This window comes from Sarcophilus harrisii, chromosome 4 (genome assembly GCF_902635505.1).
Source record: "Sarcophilus harrisii chromosome 4, mSarHar1.11, whole genome shotgun sequence".
Lineage (NCBI taxonomy): Eukaryota > Metazoa > Chordata > Mammalia > Dasyuromorphia > Dasyuridae > Sarcophilus > Sarcophilus harrisii.
This window is the reverse complement of record NC_045429.1, coordinates 160659167-160682522: the sequence shown is the minus strand read 5'-3', so window position 1 is coordinate 160682522 and position 23356 is coordinate 160659167. Positions and strand designations below refer to the sequence as shown.

At 34.8% G+C, this 23356-nt stretch overlaps 1 protein-coding gene across 2 annotated transcripts in view; it reads right to left on the bottom strand.

The window, feature by feature from the left end:
• HBS1L (HBS1 like translational GTPase) overlaps positions 1 to 21573 on the bottom strand; it is a 131654-nt gene extending 110081 nt beyond the window's left edge. Inside the window, exons 1-3 of one of the 2 annotated variants that reach the window (XM_003769473.4) lie at positions 21267 to 21573; positions 17040 to 17105; positions 115 to 246 (exon numbers count right to left, since the gene is read on the bottom strand). In XM_003769473.4, the coding sequence (XP_003769521.1) occupies positions 115 to 246; positions 17040 to 17105; positions 21267 to 21309 (241 nt within the window). In that variant the 5' untranslated portion in view covers positions 21310 to 21573. The remainder of the gene's footprint in view (positions 1 to 114; positions 247 to 17039; positions 17106 to 21266) is intronic. The other variant, XM_003769472.3, reaches the window with a different exon arrangement.
• Between the last annotated feature and the right edge of the window lie 1783 nt (positions 21574 to 23356).

Genomic DNA, 23356 nt, shown 5'->3' with positions numbered 1-23356 from the left:
TCAACAAAAAAAACTTGCCTTTTTTCTTTTGGACTAGACCCGTTTTTATTTGTTTAAGGAACTAACCTCAGAGGTTTGGGGGGTTGTTGATTTGTTTGGTTTGTTTTACTATACCTTGATCAATTCCACTAAGCTGATGATTAGAAATAGAGTTAGTAGGTTCTTTTGTATCTTCATAGTCATATTCTTCTACTGGCTCAACAAATGATGATGGTTTGTCATGTCTTGAGTAAATAAACTGAGCAGCTACAATATAAAAAGAACAAGATACTATAAATAAATAGTTCCTAAAAATTACCCAATATTTTTTATTGGGAGATGAAGTTAGAAATTATAGATGCTGATGTATCAATTACATCCATACATATATATGAGAAGAAATAAATGATACTGAACAATTAATCATCAAGAAATCATTTATATTTAGCTTTAAAATAAAGTCTCCCACATATACAAAAATGTTTATAGGAGTCCTTTTTGTAATGGTAAGAAACTGGAAACTGAGTGAATGGCCATCATTCCTGTTTTTATTTGTTGAATGTAATGGAATATTATTGTTCTATGAGAAATGACCAGCAAGATGACTTCAGAGAGGCCTGAAGAGACTCAAGTGAACTGATGCTAAGTAAAAACTGATGCCGAGTAGAATCTAGAGAACTCTACACAAGAAGATTATGCGATGATCAATTCTGATTGACTTGGCTATTTTCAACAGTGAGGTAAATAAAGCCAATTAATAGTCTTGTGATGAGGAGAGCCATGTGTATCCAGATAAATGACTGTGGGAACTGAGCGGAGATCACAACATAATATTTTCACTTTTTGTTGTTGTTTGCTTGCATTGTTTTCTTTCTCATTTGTTTTCCTTTTTGATCTGAATTTTCTTATGCAGCATGAAAATTGTGGAAATATGTATAGAAGAAATGAACATTTAACATATGTTGTATTATTTGCCATCTAGGAGAGAGGGTGGAGGGAGGAAAAAAAATGAATACTGAAAACTATGCATATGCTTTGAAAATAAAAAACTTCATATTTAAAAAAAAAAAAAGAATATATAGCCCCATATTTCCATATACTCACTGATTGATGTAAGGTCCGAAACTCATACTAATCCTGCTTTGCTTTTCTTATTACCCACTCACTCTATAACCCTTTGCAAGTGGATTTTCCCATTACTGGTATCACCATCATCAACAGCTAGTATTCATGTAGCACTTCAAGGTTTAGAAAGTATGCACTTTCTCATTTGTATATTTTCTCACTTGATTTACTGAAAACATACAAATTTCAGTAGTCTACTTATTCTACTGAATCAACTTTGTCCAAAATCACCAATCACTATCCAACTGTAAAAATGCAATGTACTTAATCCTGTGGTTGTACTATATCTTTATGTTTCCTGCTGGCTATGTCCTTTTATAACTCTTTAATCATTTCTTCTTTCTCCTTAAATAGTTCTACTTCTTCATCTTTTCCCCTAAATTTGGGCATATTCCAGATGTCTGCTCTTTCACTCTACGATTCTGTCTTCAGAAATCTTCAAGCCAAGAGAGTGTAATATTAATGAAGTCAAGGAAGAGGCATCTATCCATCCTGGTTTGATGGGGTTTTTCTAATTCAAAAGTATTTTATTTATCCCTTATATGTAAAGACAGTTTTAAACATTCCTTTTTTAAGATTTTGAGTTGCAAATTTTTTTTCCCTCTATATCAGCAATCTGATGTTATATGGGTACTGTCACTTTAAATTTCTATATTAGTCATGTTAAGAAAAAGAATAAAAGGAAAAAACCATGAGAAAGAAAAGGCAAAATAAACAAAAATAATATGCTTCCATCTGCATTCAGTCTTCATAGCGCTCTCTCTCTCTCTCTCTCTCTCTCTCTCTGGATGCAGATAACATTTTCCATCCCAAGTTTGTTGGAACTGTCTTGGATTGATGTATTGCTGAGTAGAGCTAAATCTTTCTTATTGTGTACAATGTTCTCCTGGTTCTGCTCAATTCACTCAACATCAGTTCATGAAGTCTTTCCAGGCTTTTCTCAAATCATTGGCTTGTTGGTTTGAAACACACACAAAACTCATCTCTCTCTGTATGTACACACACACACACACACACACGAGAGAGACTCACAAGTGTACAATTCCATTCTCCAGTGAACTTCATTTATACTTTTATTCTATTTTGACATTATGTTAAAGACTATTATCACAAAACTAAAATATTCTAAAATCATACTCAACATATCACTTCACCCAAAATGAGCTACTCATTGAGACTTTCTAATTTCTGTCATTGGAATCAATTTCAAAATCTTGTGTATTATCCCTAGTTTCTCGCTCTATATCCAGTGAGCTGTCTTATTTATTCTTCCTAAATTAATCTGAGGTCTATTCCCTCAATTCAATTCCAGCACTGAGTTCTTAAATGTACAAAGTACAATGGGAGAGATACAAAGTGAGTAATTACTCACAAAGCTCAGTCTGGTAGGGAATAATATTTAGACACAGATAACTAATATTAATAATACATCACTAAGTACAAGTATTTTGTGAGGTACAAAGAATTCTATAGAAATGTCATTTGAGATGGTCAACTAAAAAAAAGTAAAAGATGCTTTTCGAATCATCAGGAGTAAAGGTTATCAAGTCCAAGAAGTACGGGATATATTCTAGAGATAGTTACACAATCTGTCTAAAGAACAGCATATGACAGGGAGTGACATAAGAATAAGAACGTAAAGTTAACAAAGTCTTCAGAATGTGAAGTCTTTTTTCAATTTTTCAAAATGGAAGGCATCTTACCTTTACTTAACTAGACAATAGGGATCCAAGATTTATGAACACTACATCGTTCAGATAAGGAGGATTATTCTGAGAGCAATACGAAGGGTAAGTTGGAAGAGGGAAAGATGGAAGAAAAAATGTAAAAAGATTTATTACAATAGCTCAACAAAGTGGTACTGAATAGAGAAGTAGATGGGAGAACTGAAAAAATTTGTTGCAAATTTGCTATGAGAGATGAAGTATTGCAAGTTTTTCAAAATGGGAGATTAATGGACTCCACTGAAAGAAATAATAACATCAGAAAGGACAGCTCTAGAGGAAAGGATAAGCTCAATTTAGGATGCATTGTACTTGAAATGCTAATGGAAGATATGGTAGAGACATCCCACGGAAAGCATTAAACTTTTTTTTTTATTACAGAACTCTCTGGCAGTCAGTTAGAGTCTATGGATACACCCCTCTTCTCAGAATAATGGTTGTAAGGAATTGAAGAAAATTATAAATTTCAGTAAGAGGTGAGATAGCAGGAAGTACTGTTTGCCTTACTTTGTATGCTCAACATTTAACACAATGCCTGGCATATACTAAGAGCTTAATGTACGTTTGTTAACTGATTAACTAGAAGTAAAGATGAAAAACTAAAAGTAAAAGCACATGTCTGAAGAACTCCTGTCCTAAAGGAAGTTAAGAGATGTGACTCTGAAGCTCAAACAAGACATCAAATCCTGTGATGTAACTTTGGTAATCATCTATATAAAGGTAATAGTTGAAGTCTGGCAGAGAATATAATGGCTAGAAAAAAAGTATATCAAAAATAGAACCTCTCTGGAAACTAACTCCCACCTAAAAGAGCTGGAAAGAGGACAAAAATCAAAGAATTATATATTTAGGATTGGAAAAAATTTTAGAAGCCACTAAGTCCAACTCTCATTTTACAAATCAGTAAACTGAGGTCTTTATCTTTATTTTGAGTTGATCACTCAGCTACTTCTAACCTTAGAATACTCCCTCATATTGGAAAGAAGTTCCTTCCTTGGCTTTAGTAACTGTATACTCCCCCTGGCTTTCTTACTCTATCTTTTAAATTTCAATGGTTCCATACTCAATAATCAATCAATAAACATTTATTTATAATTTATAATAAATATATCAATAATCAATCAATAAACATTTATTAAGCACCAACTATGTGCCAGTAACTGTGCTACGCTCTGGGGATACAAAAAAGGACAAAGGACTGTCAGGGACAGTCAGAACCTTGAGGTCAGGGAGCTTATTATTTAATGGGATATTTAAAATAATTTGCAAACAAATATATACAAAGCAAGCTATATATAGGATGATAAATTAAAGATAATTAACAGAGAAAAGATGCTAAAATTAAGAGAACTTCAGAAAGGCTTCTTGAAAAACATGATTTAGTTGGGGCACAGAGTAAGGCTGGGAAGTCAAGCCTCCCAGGCAGAACGGAAAAGGGAAAACATTCTACAGTTGGGGAATATGGAAAGAAAATGGCTGGTGATAAGAAATGGAATGTCTTGTTCTTGGAACTGTCATCAAGTCAGTCAACAAGCATGTATTAAATAACGCCTATGAACTATGCACTATGATTAAGAACTGGGAACACTAAGATAATGAATGAATGGATGGACGGATGAATTAAAGGTTCCTGCTTTCAGAGCAGTTAACATTTATATATAGTGAGGGTTTTAAGGTTCATTAAGTGCTTTATTTTCTATGCATAATTCCAAAGTGTTTCCAGAATTTCTATACTTTGGTCCAAAGAACATTTTCCATGTGGTTGTTCTGTCCATCATCTCAAAATAAACAAATGTAAAACCTAGAGGGTAATTATTTTATTTTCTCATAAAACTTAACTACTACTTTTGGCTTCATTATTAGTATTTTATATATATATATATATATATATATATATATATATATAACTACTGTTCATATAACTGCTTCAGGTTCATAACTTTAGCATATCATTAATTTTTCTTCTGATATCTCGTCTTATATCCATGAACCAAATTCAATTAATTCTATCTCTACAGCATTTCTGGCTTCTCGTTCTATTTCCAAGACCTACTAGTACCACCACCTGCCATTAGCACCTATCTGGAGTATTAAAAAAAAAAAAAAAACTTCTGAAATGGCCCTTCCCTTCCATTCAACCCCATCTAAATCCAAAGTAACATTTTTAACACATAAATATAGTCATATCACACTAATGCTAAAAATCTCCAATGAGACCCTATCACCTTAGTTCCAACTTAAGTTCACTCTTCTATGCCACCCTAGGTTTCCAGCCACATTTTATACCTCCAACTCCCCAAGCACTGTTATACTCCATTCAAAGAAAGTAATTTCTGACCTCTAAACTCTTTATGACTTTGCTCAGTTGATCCCTGAGCTTGAAATACCTTGCTCTTTTTCTTTCAGTTGCTGTCTTATCTTTTAAAGCCCAACCCAACTGTTATTTTTTTTTCTATGACTCCAATGAGCATCCCACTAATATTCAAAACTCAAAGGCCACTGCCTAATATCCCTTAAGCATTTAGACAGTAGTGTATATTACAGACATTTTTTAAAGGCATTGTATTGCCCTACTGGCAAGATCTTTGGAAATCAGACCTACATCTTATCTAAACTTAATATCTCCCAAGAAGAGTATAAAGAATGAATTTAAATATTCAATGCTTTGAAATTAATTTTTTTCTCAGCTGTAGTATTAAAAGCCACAATTTACATGGAACAAAAGTGCCTGTCAATTAGCTAAATTGACTGTATTTCATAAATGTTACCCAATATTGTTATACCACAAGAAATGAAAAATTGAAACAATGGAAATCTTAAAGGACTTAAGTGATGATATATTTTCCAAAAAGGAACTCAATAATGAATATCCAACAACTGTTATTTTAACCCAACCTACACACTACACACAAACATCTTCAGTCCAAAAAATAAAAATTCTTAAATGCTTAGTGAACACAAACTAAAGCCTTATTAACACCTTAGCCTTATTTTCAAGGTACTACAAAATCCATTCAAATACACCTTTCATTTTGTTTTTCTATGTAAATTCTCAATTCTGACCAAAATGGTCTATGAATTACTCTCCTAATTAGTACATAATTGGTACTCAGGGTACAAATTGCCTCAACTATCACTGTTTCTCTCTACTTTTTTCCTTCAATACCCAGTCCCTCTTTCCTCTGCGGCCAACTTCTAAACTACTAATGAACATGCCTGTGACATTCATTCAGCATTTATTATATATTATGGCTCTCAATTTCTTTAATTATAAATTAAATGGTTGGACTAAATCAAAGCTTCTTAAACTATGGGTCAGGACCCTTTATGAGATCATGTAACTGAATGTGGGGAGATGTGAAAATTTTGCAACAGTAAAATATAACCAAATATTATCAAAAATTGCCAAATATTCTGCCAAGATTTAATTCTTTATGTAAAAATAAACAAGCATGTACATATTATTAGGATGCAAATCTGTTTGTCTTTAATAAATAGTAAAATATATGCATATCAAAGAATTGTTTTAAAATAAATTTTTTTAATGATTTATCTATTTTATACACCTGTCTACCCATGGTCATGTAAAAATTTCTCAGGGAAAAGGGGTTGCGAATGGAGAAAGTTTAAAAAGTCCTAGGCTATATGACCTATCTACAGATGTTGCTGCTGTAGAACAAGCTCTTCTACCTTAGGTTCTAAAGAGTTTGATAATGAAGATAGAATCTATATGAAAGACAAAAGTAATCATAAAGCAGATATATTTGCTTCATTCAATCAGTGTTTGTTAAATTTTCAACCTTACAATGACTGGTCAGGTAATTAAATTCTGCAGTAAAAAGGTACATAGTAGCTAAAATACAAAATACTCTCTTGTTTTAACAATCATAATCACATACAATAAAGAATAAGCAATTAAAATTATCTATAGTATCACAAGAAAAAGGTCCAGATATGTATTCACCCAAAATTCAAAGGCTGCTGATACTCTTGCTACTTTTAAAATCTAGAGCTTAGGCATCATGCTGTTAAATAGCAAAAACACTCAAATGATGGCTGCTGTGAAGGAGGATTTTTCACTGTGGGGCAGTGACAGCTAACATAATTCCAAAGCCAAACTATCTTGCCCCATTCCAAAGTGTGCAATCCAATCAGGCTTTGTAAATAACATTACCAAACCAAGAGAGTTGTCTACTTCTCTAGGTATCTCTATGTGCTACACACTACAAACTTACCTAATGCCAGAATATTGTACATTAACATTGGACCTAAATCTATGATGAATTAACTCTAGCATCCTGCCAGAAATTAAAAGCATTTAACACATTTATTTTACTCTTATGTTTTTTATTTTAAGAATAGTATGGTCCCTTGGCCACTTGTTTAGAGATATTTTTAAAAAGTAGTGATAATTGAAACCTCCCTCAAAGAACTAATATAGAACCCTTCTACTTTCACGTAAGATATGTTGAGGTTTTTATAAATCACACTGAAAATTACGGCTAAGGGAGAAAATATCAAAGTACAAGCATCATCTATATCTAGCCTAATCTTAAGACAATGACCTCAGTGGTGTTTAAGATTTTAATAATAAAAATTAAAAATAAAATATACCTACTAGAAAACGAAAAACCCAACTTCTAGATCCATAACTTTAAAGCTAAGATGATCCAGAGTTGTAAAGCAAAGGGAAAGAAAGGGGGATGAATTAAGTTGTATTATCATCCAAAAAAAAAAAAAAAAAAAGCATCAAAGATTAGAACAAAGGAAAAAAATCAGTTTATTCAAAACAGTTTTTTGTTCAAACATTTCTTACATAGTAAAAAAAAAAAAAAAAAAAAAAAAAAAAAACCCTAATTATCATTTGAGTACAATAAAAACAGGTATCATAAAATGACACAATTATGTAAATCCAATTATATACTCCTTCACTCCACTTCAGCCATACATAGAGTTCACCATTACCCAACAATTATTCTAATCCCCACTTGACATTCCCCTACCTGACCATAATAACTTCTCTTTTTACCTCATTTTTCAGCCTTTGTAAGAGCTCTTAAGAGTTCTTTTATTTTCTGAGGTCACTACTATTGCTTAGTTCTCTCTCCAATCTCAACCTGATGGCCATTTTAACTTATTCTCAAAACTATGTTGACTACACTTTCTAAATTCATGCTATCCAGTGTCAACCTTCACTTGAACAAATCAATACTGTTATTCCTTCGAAAATTCTTATCATACTCCAGAAGGGATTCCAAATTTCACTTCTCCTAAAGCCTCTCACTTTCCCTTTCCCCTCTAAACTGAGGACTTTGACTCTTATTTTATATTCAACTCAAGTTAACAATTTCAACTTTACACTATCTTCTGCCTCCTTATTTACTGTTATCCATTTCTTGCCAAACTACAGTGCATCATCTTCCTTTGCCATTCCTACTGATTTGTACCTAAAAGCAGCTGGAAGAAGTTTCATAATTGTGCTAAATGGGCACATTAGAAATTCAGGTTATACAATTTCAACAGGATCCTCCCTGCAGCGAGGTCTATTTATTATTTAATACTCCCTTTCTCACTTCCCACACAAGTTTTCAAGACTTTTTCTCTCACGCCTCCCACACTTTTCTTTCTTCCCTTTTAAATTGAGGATCTTGTGTTTAATTTTCCAAAATTAAGCCATTCAATATGACCTTTATCTACTTCCAATTCTCTTTATCTTAAAACTACTTCCATTTCTCAATCTTTCCTCTTTTCTTTCTTGCCAAGGCTAACCCTTCTAATGTATCCTTGATTCTATAAAATCTGCTCTAGCCCATCTGCTCTAGCAGACTAACCCTTTAAAAATCTTCGAGAACTTACTATTTCCTCAAGCTATCATCTTATATCTCTTCTCTCCTCCTCATGCAAATTCCTAAGAGGCCTATACTTGTTACCTGTACTTCCTGTCCTCTCATTCTTCAATCCAATGCTCTGTGGCTTCTAAACTCACTGAACTGTAATTGCTTGATCCAAGTTATTAGTAATCTTTTACCTATTTTCCCCCCACTAATTACTCTTCTTTATCTATCTGGTATATCTGACAAGTGTTCACTACTTTCTTCCCCCAAGAGTAATTTTGCTTAAGTGCAGATGTAAAATTGTGATCTCACTCAATTAATTCCAGTGGCCTCAGATCTCCTTTACACTTAAATATGAACTCCTTTTAAAGCTGTTCTCAATTTGGGCTCCATCTGTCTTCCCAGATTTACTATACATCCCACATTGCGATACAGCTATATTGGCCTTTTCTCTCCTCTCTGGGTTTTCATAATACTGATCTTATCTAGTTCTTTTCTACCCTAACTAACCACTAATCAATCTCCCTTGAAAGCTGTTCATATATAGTCAAATATTTATATTTATTTGTATGTGCCTATATGTACAATGCACGTATACATGCATACATATATACACAAGTACATATGTATTAATACATATAAATATTACCCTCTAACTATTGAAGATTCCCAAGATTATGTTCCAAGTCCTCCTCTTTTTTCCATCTACACTCACTCATTTTCCACTTGGTTGTAGTCTTTTGGATGCTCCATCATAACCCAAAGAACTTCATCATCCTGAAAGATGAATTAGTATTGGTACGAATACTTCACTAGAGGTCTCTGCCCCTGGTGAGTGGAGTGATTTCCTCCCAAAAACTCCATTTAAGTAATGTGCCCAAGTTAATCGTCTCTATATTTTCCATCCAGATGCACTTCTTTGGACCTTGTGGGCCTTTAAATAAAGAAACTTCATAGCCCTGGATGAGGGGGATAATCGTCCTCAGCTGCCCCATCTGACCCGTGGCCAGTAGTTTGAGGATCCCTGATTTAGAGTGTAAGCTTTTGGAGGACAGAGACTGTTTTTTTTTTTTCCCTTTTTGGATTCCTAACTCGTAACAGCCCAGAACCAGACAAATAGCCTACTGAAGCCTACTGAATAGCAGAAGGCACTACACCAAAACATTCTTCTTATACATCTCACCATTCCAGACCATTCTACACACATCTGCCAAAGTAATTTTTAAGTGCAAATTGAACATGTGACATCACAATTAATTCCAGTAACCTCAGATCTTTTTCATACTTAAATATGAACTCCTTTTAAAGTGCTTCTCACACAGCAGTGTTTCTACTGAGCTTATATCCCAAAAAGATCTTAAAGAAAGGAAAGGGACTCACATATGCAAAAATGTTTGTGGCAGCCCTCTTTGTAGTGGCAAGAAACTGGAAACTGAATGGATGTCCATCAAATGGCTGAATAAATTATGGTATATGAATGTTATGGAATATTATTGTTCTGTAAGAAATGACCAACAGGATGATTTCAGAGAGGCTTGGAGAGACTTATATGAACTGATGCTAAGTGAAATGAGCAGAACCAGGAGATCATTATACACGGCAACAAGACTATATAATAATCAATTCTGATGGATATGGCTCTCTTCAACAATGAGATGATTCAAACCAGTTCCAATTGTTCAGTGATGAAGAGAGTCCTCTACACCCAGAGAGAGGACCATGGGAACTGAGTGTGGACCACAACTTAGTATTTTCACTCTTTCTGTTGTTGTTTGCTTGCATTTTGTTTTTTTTCCCCTCAGGTTTTTTTTTTTTTTTCCTTCTTGATCCAATTTTTCTTGTGCAGCAACATAACTGTACAAATATGCATACATATTTACATTTAAATTTAAAATATATTTTAACATATTTAACATGTATTGGACTACCTGCCATCTAGGGGATGGGAATGGGGGAGAAGAAGGGGAAAATTTGGAACAGAAGATTTTGCAAGGGTCAATGTTGAAAAATTTTACATGCATGTTTTGTAAATAAAAAGCTTTAATTAAAAAAAAAAAATAAGTCCTCAAATATACATCCCATGTTGTGATCCAGTTATATTGGCTTTTTCTACATTATTAATACAAAACATTTGCCCACCCACCTCCCAGGACTGGTCCCACAAATCTAGCAAACACTCCTTCCTTCTCTTCCTTTAAGACTTAGCTCATGTACCATTTTTCTATGTTGAAACCTTTTCTCATTCTCTCCTAAATGCTAGTACTTCCTTCTCTCCCAAACTACCCTTATGATTAATTATATTACATATATTTGTATTCACTTTATATTTATACTGCATATATTTAATTACATACTTATTTTCTCTCCCATTTGAATGTAAGCTCTTTGTGAATAAAGATTGCTTCATTCCCAGTGCCTAGCACATTATAGGTATTAAATAAATGCTTGATGGAAGAACAAAACTCCAAATACCAAGCACCATATAATGAAAAAAGGGATAGATTTGAAATCATAGGGGTTAAAATCTGTCTTCCAATTTTCAAGTCATTTCAACTAAATAAAACATTAAGTACCTATTCTACCCTTAAATTGCCCTTTATATTACATATATGCCCTACCTCCTGGAAATTATTTTGAATCTATTTTATCTTTAATTGTCTGTGTATTTTTTATTTTATCCTCATTAAATCTGACCACATCGAAAGCAGAGACTGTTTTGTTTTTACCTCTGTTTAAAAGCACCTAGCAGTACCTGGCATGCTAGCCACTTAATAAAGTCTTGTTGATTTCAGTACCAAATAAAAATAGAAAAAAACAGGTCCTCTTCTCAAAAAGATTATATTACTATCTGTGTGACCTTGGGTAAGCCACTTAGCTTGTCTGAACTTCAGTTTCCTCATCAGCCCAAATTATATTTGAAGCTAACTTTTGTCAAAATAAGAATAATAATAACTTTAGATGACATTTAAAGATATCATATATGTACATATTTCATATATATATGTGCTTATTACTTATATAATATACACATGCATACATACACTTGTTATTCAGTCATTCCAATCACTGTTTGACTCTTTGTGATCCCATTTGAAGTTTCTTGGCAAAGATACTGGAGTGGTTAGCCATTTTCCCTTTCATTTTACACATGAAGAAACTGAGACCATCTTATGTGGCTTCCCCAAGGTCACACAGCTAGTAAGTGCCCTTGGCTGGCTTTGAACTTAGGAACTTTGAACAGATTTCAGGTCTACCCATTGTACCATCTAGCTGTCCACATAGGCATACCTACATGTATATTGTATATTTACATATATATAAGTGGGTTTGGGTGTATGTGTGTAAAAATTCCCTATTCAACCTGGTGCCAAGATTTGTCATTTTATATTTGTAACATCTCTCCCATGTGCTTCTTTCTCTCATCCGACACTGCCACCACCCGGTTATATGCTCATCACCTTACACCTAGACTATTATAATAGCCTTGTGGTTGTTTGTTCTGCCACAAGTCTGTCCCAATTTCAGGACATTCTCCACTTAGCTGTCAAAATGATCTTCCTAAAGTAAAGGTTTGACTATATTATTCCCCTCCCCTCCTCCAATCAATAAACTCCAGTAGTTCCCTATCACCTCCAAGATATGAAATTCTGTTTGTCACTGAAAGCCTTTCATAACCTGTCTCTACTCATCTTTCCATTCTTCTTACACCTTAAGAAAGCCCCTATCCTACACCCAACCATACTTATAACACACTCAATGACACTGACCTCCTTGCTGTTCCTAAAACAAGATACTTATTTTTAGTAGTTGTCCCCCATTAACTACCTCTCCTCACCTCCACCTCTCTTAGCTTCTTTTGAGTCCCAACTAAAACCCCACCTTAATAAAAACCTTTCCAGATACTACTCCTTAATTTTACTTAATTCATTATCTCCATTTCCTCTGGCATATAGCTTGTTTGTACACAGTTGTTTGCAATTAGAGCTCCAAAGGAATTTTTACCTTTATTTGTATCCCTAATGTTTAGCATAGTTCTTAGCATATAGAAGTAGGTGCTTATTGTTAATTGACAATTGTGTGTTTGAGGACAATCAAAAAGCCCATTATGTTGCCAAGAATTTTGATATTTACCAATCCTTAATTTCTAGGTAAAAAAAGCAATTCTACCAAAGTTCTACTTATAACCAAAATATCAATTATTTTTGGAATTGTAACCTAAGTTTCTAACTCTAAATGCAGTACTCTTTAAATTCCCATCTAGGACTAAAATAAACTACTAAAGAAATACATTAGAGTGTGACCTTTCCTCCATTTCCTTATCTACAAAACAGGGACTATAAAAGCACTTTATTCCCGAGGTGAGTGTAAAGATAAAACAAGATAATATTTGTCAAGTGTTTTGCAAATCTTAAAATGATATGTAAATGTTATATTTTAGTAGCAGGAATAAAAGTAAAATCATTTAACTGAATTCATTAGCTTTTTTGAAAGTGTAGAATGTTTTGAAGATGAGATTGGGTTTAAAGAAGCAGGCGGTCTTTCTTCTTATGGTACTTTAATGAAATAAAAAGAAACTGGCTAAGCTAGATTCCCAGGTTGATTACACTTCTAAGTGGGGGCTCAAAAATAAATTCACACAATAAAATGCTAAAAGCTGAACATATGCATAAATTAATTTTGTTTAAGCTAATTTAAAAATATTCTGATAACAATACCTCATTGTGCATCAAGTGGCAGTGTAAAAACAAAATGCATTAATAAACTTTTAATTATGCCTCACTTTCCGTTAACATATAAAGGCAGCACTTTTAAGTATGCTACATACTGTAAACACAAGTACATCAGGACTGCTTTAAGTGTAATTTGATAGAAAAACACTGGATTGAGTCAAAAGATGTAGCTCAGGTCAGAAAACAGTATGAAATGCAATTAATCACGTCATGGATTAGGCTATACTAACTCTTTCAAGGATTTTTCTACCTCTAATAGATATTTGTAAAGAGAATATAACAACAAGAAATTTTTAGATAAACCAAATATCCTTTGACATGATGGTAAATTTGTTCTGAAGAAAAAAACAGGTGCTTATAAGAAAAATATAGAAAACTCTCCAATAAAACTAAATAGAAGACCTAGAGGAAGCTACTGAAGAACTTCAGGGGGCCAACACCAGTTTTCCTGATCTTTGAATGCCACTGAACTCTGATGAGCGATAGTGAAGCTGGTGACTTTTCACAATCTCACTTAAATCCAATTCACTTTCAAGTCAAGAGATCGCCTTCCTGATGTCATTGGTGCTCTTCAAGAATAATGGAGAAGGAGGAGGAAGAGGAAAAAACAAGAGCCAGAAAAGATTACTACAAAAGGGATGTATGCAAGAGCCACTACAAAGAAGAAACTTATTTCTTCAGAAATATAAGAGGGAATATTTTCTTCTCTCATCCTGTCCTATTTCTAAATTATTGCCAAGGTGAACAGAAGGCTCTGAGGTAACAAGACTTAGTAGTCAAAATATTATTATTAAGCAGGAGTCCTTGAACTTTTAAAAATGTTTTGATAACTGTATTTAGTATAATTGAATTCCTACAAAATAATATTTTATTTTTTAAAATAATCATTCTGACATAGGATCCACAGGTTTCACTAGAGACCTATGGTTAAGAAAGAAAATGGATAAGAACTCCTACTCTAGAAGTTGTAAATCCATTCTTTCCACCACTACCTATCCTAGCTCCAGGATTGCTCACATCAAGCAGCAATTCCAACATCTAACCAATGTTATCTCCCGTTCTGTCTGCCTCCCACTCTCAAACCCAGATTATCTAACCTGATTTTCACCCTAATTCTAAATCTGCCCCAGTACCTGTAATGAAATGCCCAGAAGAAATAGGCTGTTACTTAAGGAAGAAAAATAAAAGATTTTAGCCAGGAATTAAATTTCCCTAAGGCTAACAATTGATTTTCAAAAATCTGAAGCACCCTCTCCCCATCAACTCCCTCCAAAATATTCACCAATTCTACCACCAAATTACAAAAGCTCTATCAACATCCATATTACTAGGAAGAAAAAGAGATATGCTTCTGATATCTTAAGGTAAGAATCCCGAGTATATTTTTACCAAAGTAAACATTATTTATTATCATAAGTTATGTTCTGTAGAAGTGCCATTAGTAGATTATTATACTTCAGGTATCACATATGCAACACCACCATCCATCTCTATATTCAGTGGTACCTCATTACTCATCATTAATTGTTTACAAAAGGTATGACAAGTACCAAACAAATTTTTCCCATAAGGAGTACAGCTCTAGTCCTCAGCCTAACCATCCTTGCCAACCAAATTCTCCAAAAGAGCAAGTGGGGTTTTCAGCAGAGAAACAAGCCAGTTCATCCAACCAGGCTCCTCCCTTCTGAGAAGAAAAGCAACCTTTATACTCTCTCCACTCCACACTGTTCAAGCTTCCCTTGGAAGGAGATTTTTTTTTTTTTTTTTTTTTTTTTTAGGGGGAGTGAGAGGAAGGTTAGATATGGAAGCTACAGTCCTGAGCATAGGACTGCAAGGAGTCCTGGGTCCTCCTAAGGACTCTAAAGAGTTCTTAGAATGTGTCATTGCCTCCACCTGGGCTCCTGCCAGTGGTGCTGCTACTTCTCTTGCTGAGCATGCAGGCTGCACTGTGCCCCTCCCAGTACCACCATTAGGGAGACCAGGACACCATACACTGCAACCATTTTGTACTACATGAACTTTGTGACCTGCCTGTCCACACAACTACAGCACTGAAGATTAGTGCCTGAAACAGGAAAATGCTTTGCCTGTGACTTAGGGTAATGACTTGACTATTAAGAGTGACAGAATTTCAATTAAATTCTTCTTTCCTGCCTCCAACTCTAGAACTCTATCCATTAAACCATGCTGCCTTTTCAGGTAGATAATAAATAGACTAAATATGTTTTTGTGGTTCAGATCTGGCATCTAGTCACCATTTTTATAATACTGTTTCTCAGAGGAAATGTATTCTAAAGTACCAAATAATCAACTTACATGCAAATTTTTGGAAGTGGGAAGCTACATTAATAGAAAATTTATAGAACACCTCAATATTGTCAATATACAAAAGTCTCAATGCAGAATTCTGCTCCAATCTTTTTCCTATATTTTTGTATAGGAAAAAAGTATTACAGCACTGCCTCAAACTTTACACAAGACTACCCACAAAACATCAATGAAATGAAAATTCAGTCCTCTAATATTTTGGGAGTCACTATACATGAATTATCTAATAACTATTAACAGAGAATAAAAAATAAAAAGCTTTGCCAAAAACATCTGTGAAATTCTATAATATTATTCAATATCGTACCATTCCAGCATAAGCAAATTAGAATTAGGATCATAGGATTATATATTTCAACAACAATACTATATGATGATCAATTCTGATGGACATGGCCATCTTCAACAATGAGATGAGCCAAATCAGTTCCAATAGAGCAATAATGAATTGAACCAGCTACACCCAGCAAAAGAACTCTGGGAGATGACCATGAACCACTACATAATATTTTCAATCCCTCTGTTTTTATCCATCTCCATTTTTGATCTCCTTCACAGGCTAATTGTACAATATTTCAAAGTTCGATTCCTTTTGTACAGCAAATTTTTGGACATGTATACATATACAGTATTTAATTTATACTTTAACATATTTAACATGTATTGGTCAATCTGCCATCTGGGGGAAGGGGTGGGGAAGTAGGGGAAAAGTTGGAACAAAAGGTTTTGCAATTGTCATCGCTTAAAAATTACCCATTCATATATCTTGTAAATAAAAAGCTATAAAAAAAAAAAAAAAAAAAAAGAATTAGGATCATAGGACTTACAACTGGAAGAAACCTGATAAATCATTTTACAAATCTGAAGGAACAGATGTAGGATTCTCAAATGCAGTTCACATGACTACAAAATCAAGAGCCATTTCATTAACTTTGCATTCCACACCACCCAAAAAACAATATTTCTCATCTCCAACAACACAAGGGAAAAAAGCATGCATATCATTTTTTCTACAAGTTGGTTAAAAGTTTAGTTTTATTTATAGTTGAAACTCATGTCTTCAAATGTATATTATTTATCTTCTAAGACAATTCAACCGTTAAGTATAAAGTGGTTTCTTAAATAAGAAATATTACTGGATAACATGGTTACAAAGTTAAAATTAAAAAGTCCTAGCCCTCAAAGAGCTTACACAATGTAGCATTCTTCTGATAAATATCAGATATAGAAAATCAGTACTTTTTATCCACCCCCCCCTCCCAAAAAAAAAAAAAAAAAAAACACATTGCAAGACTCTCAATTTCATCCAGAACACATACCTGTTGATGGTGAAATACAATAATCATCCTCTACAGACTGGCCATAGAGATCATCATCTTCAAAATCTAAATGAAATATACAATAAGTTAAAATAAATATCAAATGATCTTACATTCTAATCAATAATGTTCCAACATTAAAATAAACACATCTATGTTAAGGAGACCCTAGAATATGTTATTCCAATAATTGTTTCAAAGATTTCAAATTTACTTTCCAATGGGTATCTACTTTGTTTCCAGTTCTTTGCTACAAAAAGTATTGCTTGCTATGAATATTTAGGGGAAATGTTGGACCAGTGTAAATGCCCAGTAATGGGATCAAAAGGTTTAACAGCTCCAGTACATCTTCCTATTCAGCTATCAGCAAATTCTTTATCTCCCTCCCCCCACCCCATTCAATAAACTCTAGTATTTTCGTATTAGTTATAGGATCCAAATATAAAATTCTCTTTTTGGTTTTTAAAATGTTTCTTAACTTGGTCCTCTCTAACCTTTTCAGTTTTCTTATACTTCACTTTTCCCTCAGGTACTCTCTGATTCAGTTATACTAGCCTCCCTAGTTTTCCTCACACAAGATACTCCATATTTCCCAAATCAGAGTATTTTCCATTTGCTATTTCCCATGTCATTTCATAAGAAATGCCAGGCTGGATAAATCAAAAGCTTGAATTATGTTTACCAAGAAAAATATCCACAATCTCAGATATGGAGACGATATCTTTCTGATGGCATAAAGTAAAAAGAAATTAAAACACCTCCTGACAGATAAAAGAAGAAAGCATAAAAGCTAGTTTGCAGCTTAACATCAAAAAATAAAAAAATAACTGGTCCCATCACTTCCTGACAAATAGGAGAGAAGCTGGATCAGATTTTATATTCTTGGACTCACTGCAGACAGCAACAGTAGACATAAAATTAAAAGATGCTTGTTCCCTGGAAGGAAAGCTATGGCAAATCTGGACAGCAATACTAAAAAGCATAAACACTACTTTGCCGACAATGATACATGTAAAGTCAAAGGTATGGTTTTTCCAATAGCAAAACACAGCTGTAAGAGACAGAAGATAGATGGCCCTGGCATGCTATGGTCATATAGAGTTAGAAACGACTTAACAACATCCCTCATGCCTGGAACTTTTCTCTTTTTTCAGCTTTACCTCATGGCTTCTATGGCTTCCTTCAAGACTTAATTTAAATTTCACCTTCTGTGAGAAGCTTTTCTCAGTACTTCTTAAATAGTGCTTTCCCTCTGAGATTCTTCTCCAATATATCTTGGAGGTTGTTTGCAATCTCCCCGACTAAACTATCAGCTCCTAAAAAAAGCAGGAACTTGGTTTGTGTTTGTTTTATTTTTTCCTTTGCAGCTCCAAAACTTTGGATAGTGCCTGGCACATACCAATTCACACAATTCAAAGATGTCTTTTCATTTCAGTTTCCTTGTGCACAGTTTCAATTAATTTTAAGTATGTCTACATTTCTACAATCCCCTCCAACACTAGTTTCATCTTTCTTTATATGGTAATTTGAATGTGAGGGAAACTCCCAGAGTTGTTTTAATTTTCTTTTTCAAGTGGCTTTTTTATTTAACTAATATTTCTGTCCCTGTATTTAAATTTTTTCCACATTTGTATTTCATATTGCTTCTCCAAGAAAATAAAATACCATGCATTACTATCTTTAGAATGTATACTCTAAGTTGCTGTTTAGGCCAAAATGAACGATCTACCCATCTTTTTATCCAGGCAACACTGTAATCAATAGAATATATCTTAATACAACTGGCAGAGCTTAGTGGCAGAGACAGTAAAATCATTTTCCTGTTATCTACTTTCATGTCTTATTATTTCAAGAGACATTAAATTCCAGAAAAACAATGTACAGTTTTATTTCCCATACTACAGCATAAGCTCCATGTAAACAGCATCCTTCTCGTTATGGGCTTAGCAGTATTCTCTTTATACAGTGGGAACAAATATTAGTTAAACTGCTGAAATAAACTAAAGACTAGGTATGGATGCCCATAACCTTAAAATAATTAGATTTGAGTGCTTATTGGTCTATTAATTTCAAAAGGGTCAGGAAAAATAGCAAGAATCCAAAAAGTGGGATCCCAAAATAAAAGGAGTGTAACTGGCACAAGTCTGCACAATATACTTAATAAATTGTTACTTTTAACACAAAAATCATAAAAAGTTAAATGCTAATCAGAAAGGAATTTAACTAATTTTCAAAGTTCATGAAAAATTTCTCAGAACCAGAAAGGGGGGGGGGGGGGGGGGGGAGAGAAACCTTGAGCAAACAGAACAGAAAACTAAAATTTACAATTTTAAATGAAATCATGTTCAATTTTAAGAAGTAGCCACATAAAGCATATTAATTCTGCATTAGCAATTCTTCCTATGAAACATAAACCAAAAAGCATTTCAAAATATATTAATCATTCAAAAGACATTTATTTCACAAAATGACTTTCTATTAAAAATTTTTTTTTGGCCTTTTCATCATGCTGACTCATGTTTTGAAAGGATTTGTCAATTCTAGAAAGTCAGTATCCTCACCAACACCTAAAACAAACAAGATGAAGAAAACTGATCCTGACATATTTAAAGTGGTTATGATGTCACCAAATATTCTAAAGAAAACATGGCAACCTGAACTAAGGAGAGTCAATAAACTGAGGGAAAAAATTAGGTGTTCAGTTCAAAAACAAAATGTACACAGATAGTAATAATTCTATTCACAGTGTTTTGTTTTCAGATCTTCCACTTAATCTTATGTTTACTTATACATCTGTGATCTACAACATTTAGACAAGCTTTAAAAGGTTTCCATTTTAGGCAATACCAGGAACTAACAAATATCATAATGGATAACTGACAGTTTGAAAAAAAAAATTGTATAAGGATATGTCTTGGTTGCTTTGCAAGTACAAATGTTTAATGTTTATGTCCCTAAATCCCTATCTTTCCTTTGAAAATTCTACTATAACTTGCTTACATTAAAGAAACATTTAAGTGCCTTCTATATGCTTAGAACTAGAACTAGAGGGTAAGTGAAGGGAAAAGATTTGCTCTCAAAGCGCTTATATCTAATAGAGGAAACAGTTTTCTAAATTACCAAATTTGTTACTGTCCCTGAATCGAATTATATGTTTTAAAATAATTACATCCATTTATTTGATACCCAGTGAGCAAGTAAGTACTTTTTTCTGTCATACAAACTCAAAAGTTCCTCCATTATATAACTACTTAGGGATTTGGTAAACAAAACCAAATTCATCCTAGCCATGACCCTACAAGACTTGCATAGCATTTAGTTACAATCTCCTCTCTTACTCGATTCTCAGGTAAAAGTCACTAGTCATTTTCGTTTCCCTTCTTTGTACTTTTATCATCACCTATATATCCATCACTAATTTCTAAAACTCCTAATTTAGTAGGAAAGTCAAACGGAACAAAGCCAAGATAATCAGTTCATTCATACAATTCTTGAGTGCACAACACAAAAACACATCTTTCGAATACTGAACGTTTTTAATACTCGTATTTATACCAAAAGAATAACCCTTAAAACGCTAAAAATTTAACTTCAATTGTAGACTATCACAAAAGGATTTCTCCAAACTGGGTAGTGGTTTTTATTTGTTCGTTTTAAAGGAGCTTAGGGGTGTGTGTGTGTGTGTGTGTGGTTTTTTAGGGGGGCGGGGGTTAAGAGAAAGAGCAATGCAAAAAACCGTGTTGTTCTTGGAGATTCTGGCAGAGGGGAGCAGAAAAGAGGGACAGGCACTAAAGAAAACATATGTGTGTGCATACACCTTAAAGAAAGTCTCCCAGAATGAGATTTACACTGCCCCAATAAGCGTCAACTAAGTGGCAGGTAGTAAACACACCAAAATCTTTACCTTGCCAAATTCCTGCCCAACAGGGTACGCACGCTGCCCACGTAACAAATGAAAAATAATGACCATGAGTGGTATCACCCCTAGCAGCTGGGTCAGCTTCTTGCCCTCTCCGACAAATCTTTCTCTTGCCCCATTTGTTTGGGTCGAACTAGTTGCCCCGGCCTCCACGCTCCAAAATCATCGCTCCGGGACTCCGGATTTTGAGAGAAGCCAAAAGGAAGGGGCAGAAGAGTAGGCCAAGAGATAAGGAAAAGCAGGGAGCCCCATAGGGCCCAAGGCCGCGGCCCAGGGTGACAGGGGGAAGGACTGGTCTCTGGACTCACCTTCATCGTAGTTGTAGCCTCGGACGTTCCTGTGCCGCGCCATACCGACTACAGCGCCCGCCCCTCCGTTACGCCCCGCTGCTTCGACCCCCTCAGACTATCTTTTTCAGATGCGGCCGCGATAACCACAGCAGCCTGGAGAGCGCTCGGACGCCATGTTGGCTTCCGGCACGGCGCTCCGCAAAGGTTCTGCGCACGCGCGACGACGCGCGACGCGACGAACGTCACCGTCCGCCGAAAACGCATGCGCGCTGAGACTTCCAGCACTCCACCCACTCCCTACTTCCCCGGCATCATGGGGATGATTGGTAGTAGGCCGGGACATTACGTACGGGAGCTCCGCCCACACGCCCCTTGAGCCTGGTAGGAGGCGAGGATGCTCAAGCACCGACCTCGTCACGTGACGCCGCCTAGATTGGTGCACACGTGAAGTTTGATTTGGTTCCAGTTAATTGACGTGGGATGTCGGGAGTAGAGCAAAGCTGGCCCGAGTTACTGTCGTAAGAGTCAATAAGTCATTCTGCGATATTTGGTAGAAATGTGGAGAGAGGGGTGTAGGACTGGAGCTGGAAAAAAATGAGTTTGTTGACGTTGACGGACAAGAACCAGCAGTGGGCGTGACCTCTGCCAGTGGTTTACTCGCTAATCATTGAAGAAGTGTGCTCTACCCCTCTAGATGGACTAAATTTGCATAATGAAACGCGCGTTTTATGATTTGGTCAGGTGCAATTTGTTTTGCTTCACTATGCATATTTGTTACAAGGTTATTTGTTTTTGTTTTTTCTCCACTGGGGTCAAGAAAATAAATGCTTTAGTGAATTTTTAAAATTCAATATAAATTTCAATAAAATTAAAAATAAAAGTAAAAATAAAATCCATTATGCTGGGACTTGAACCTAAATATTCCAGATTTCGATTCTAAGTGGCTTTCTACTGAACAAATTAGGCCTTTGGGAATATCTCTTATCATAAGCTATATTTTTTTTCCCAATATATGTGTACATATTTATACAGTTATCTTGCTGCACCAAAAAAAAAAAAAAAATCAGATCAAGAAGGAAGGAAAAGAAAAACAAAACAAAATATAAGCAATTAACAACAGAGAAAGTGAGAATGCTATGTTGTGTTCCACACTCTGTTCCCACGATTCTCTTTCTGAGTGTAGATGGCTCTCTTTATCACTGAACAAGTGGAAGTGGTTTGAATCCTCTCATTGTTGAAGAGAGTCACATCCATCAGAATTTATCTTGTAGTCTTCTTGCCCCTGTGTATAATGATCTCCTGGTTCTGCTCATTTCACTTAGCATTACTTTATGTAGGCCTCTCCAAGCCTCTCTGAAATCATCCTGCTGATTGTTTCTTAGAGAACAGTATTATTCCATAGCATTCATATACCATAATTTACTCAGCCATATGGATTCTGTCAATAAAAAGTTACTATAATAAAAAAAAAATTTATTCAGCCATTCTCCAATTGATGGGCATCTGTAATGTTCTCTTCTCTAAAATATAATATTCTCTGGGAGCAGATTTCTTGGGGAGGTTCCGGAGCATCCTTTGTTTCATTTCAAAGTAATAATCACCTTAAATGCAACCAGGAGTTAAAAGTTCAGATCCTTTATTGTTTCCTTCCAAATAGCTCAGTTGGCTTTCTTAGAGGCCTACCTCTCTCCTTAGTTCCAAGAGCTCTTGCCGCTAGTCTTTTGTCTTTTCCAGCTTTAGCCTCTAGCTCGCTCTGAATCCAAAGCCTCCAGCCAACACAAAGGTGGAAAAAAGAATGAATCTGACTCCTCCTCCAAGAGTGGGTTTGTGGGCTTGTGGGCTTGTGGGCTTATGGGCTTCTGACTTGTGAATTTCCCAAAGTCAATCCTAGTTAAGGCTCCTAGCTTATATATGCTCTCTAAAGGTATGAACTCTAATGTGTGAACTAATGTGTGAACTCTCTTAAAGCTGTGAACTAAGTACATAAGCATTGTCTCTATCAATTCCAGTGACTTAGCACCTTGTTTCAAGTTCTGGCCTATAACATCTCCCACTTTCTTTTGATTTAGAACATAAGGTGGTCATGACCTCCCTGATTTCTCAAGGAG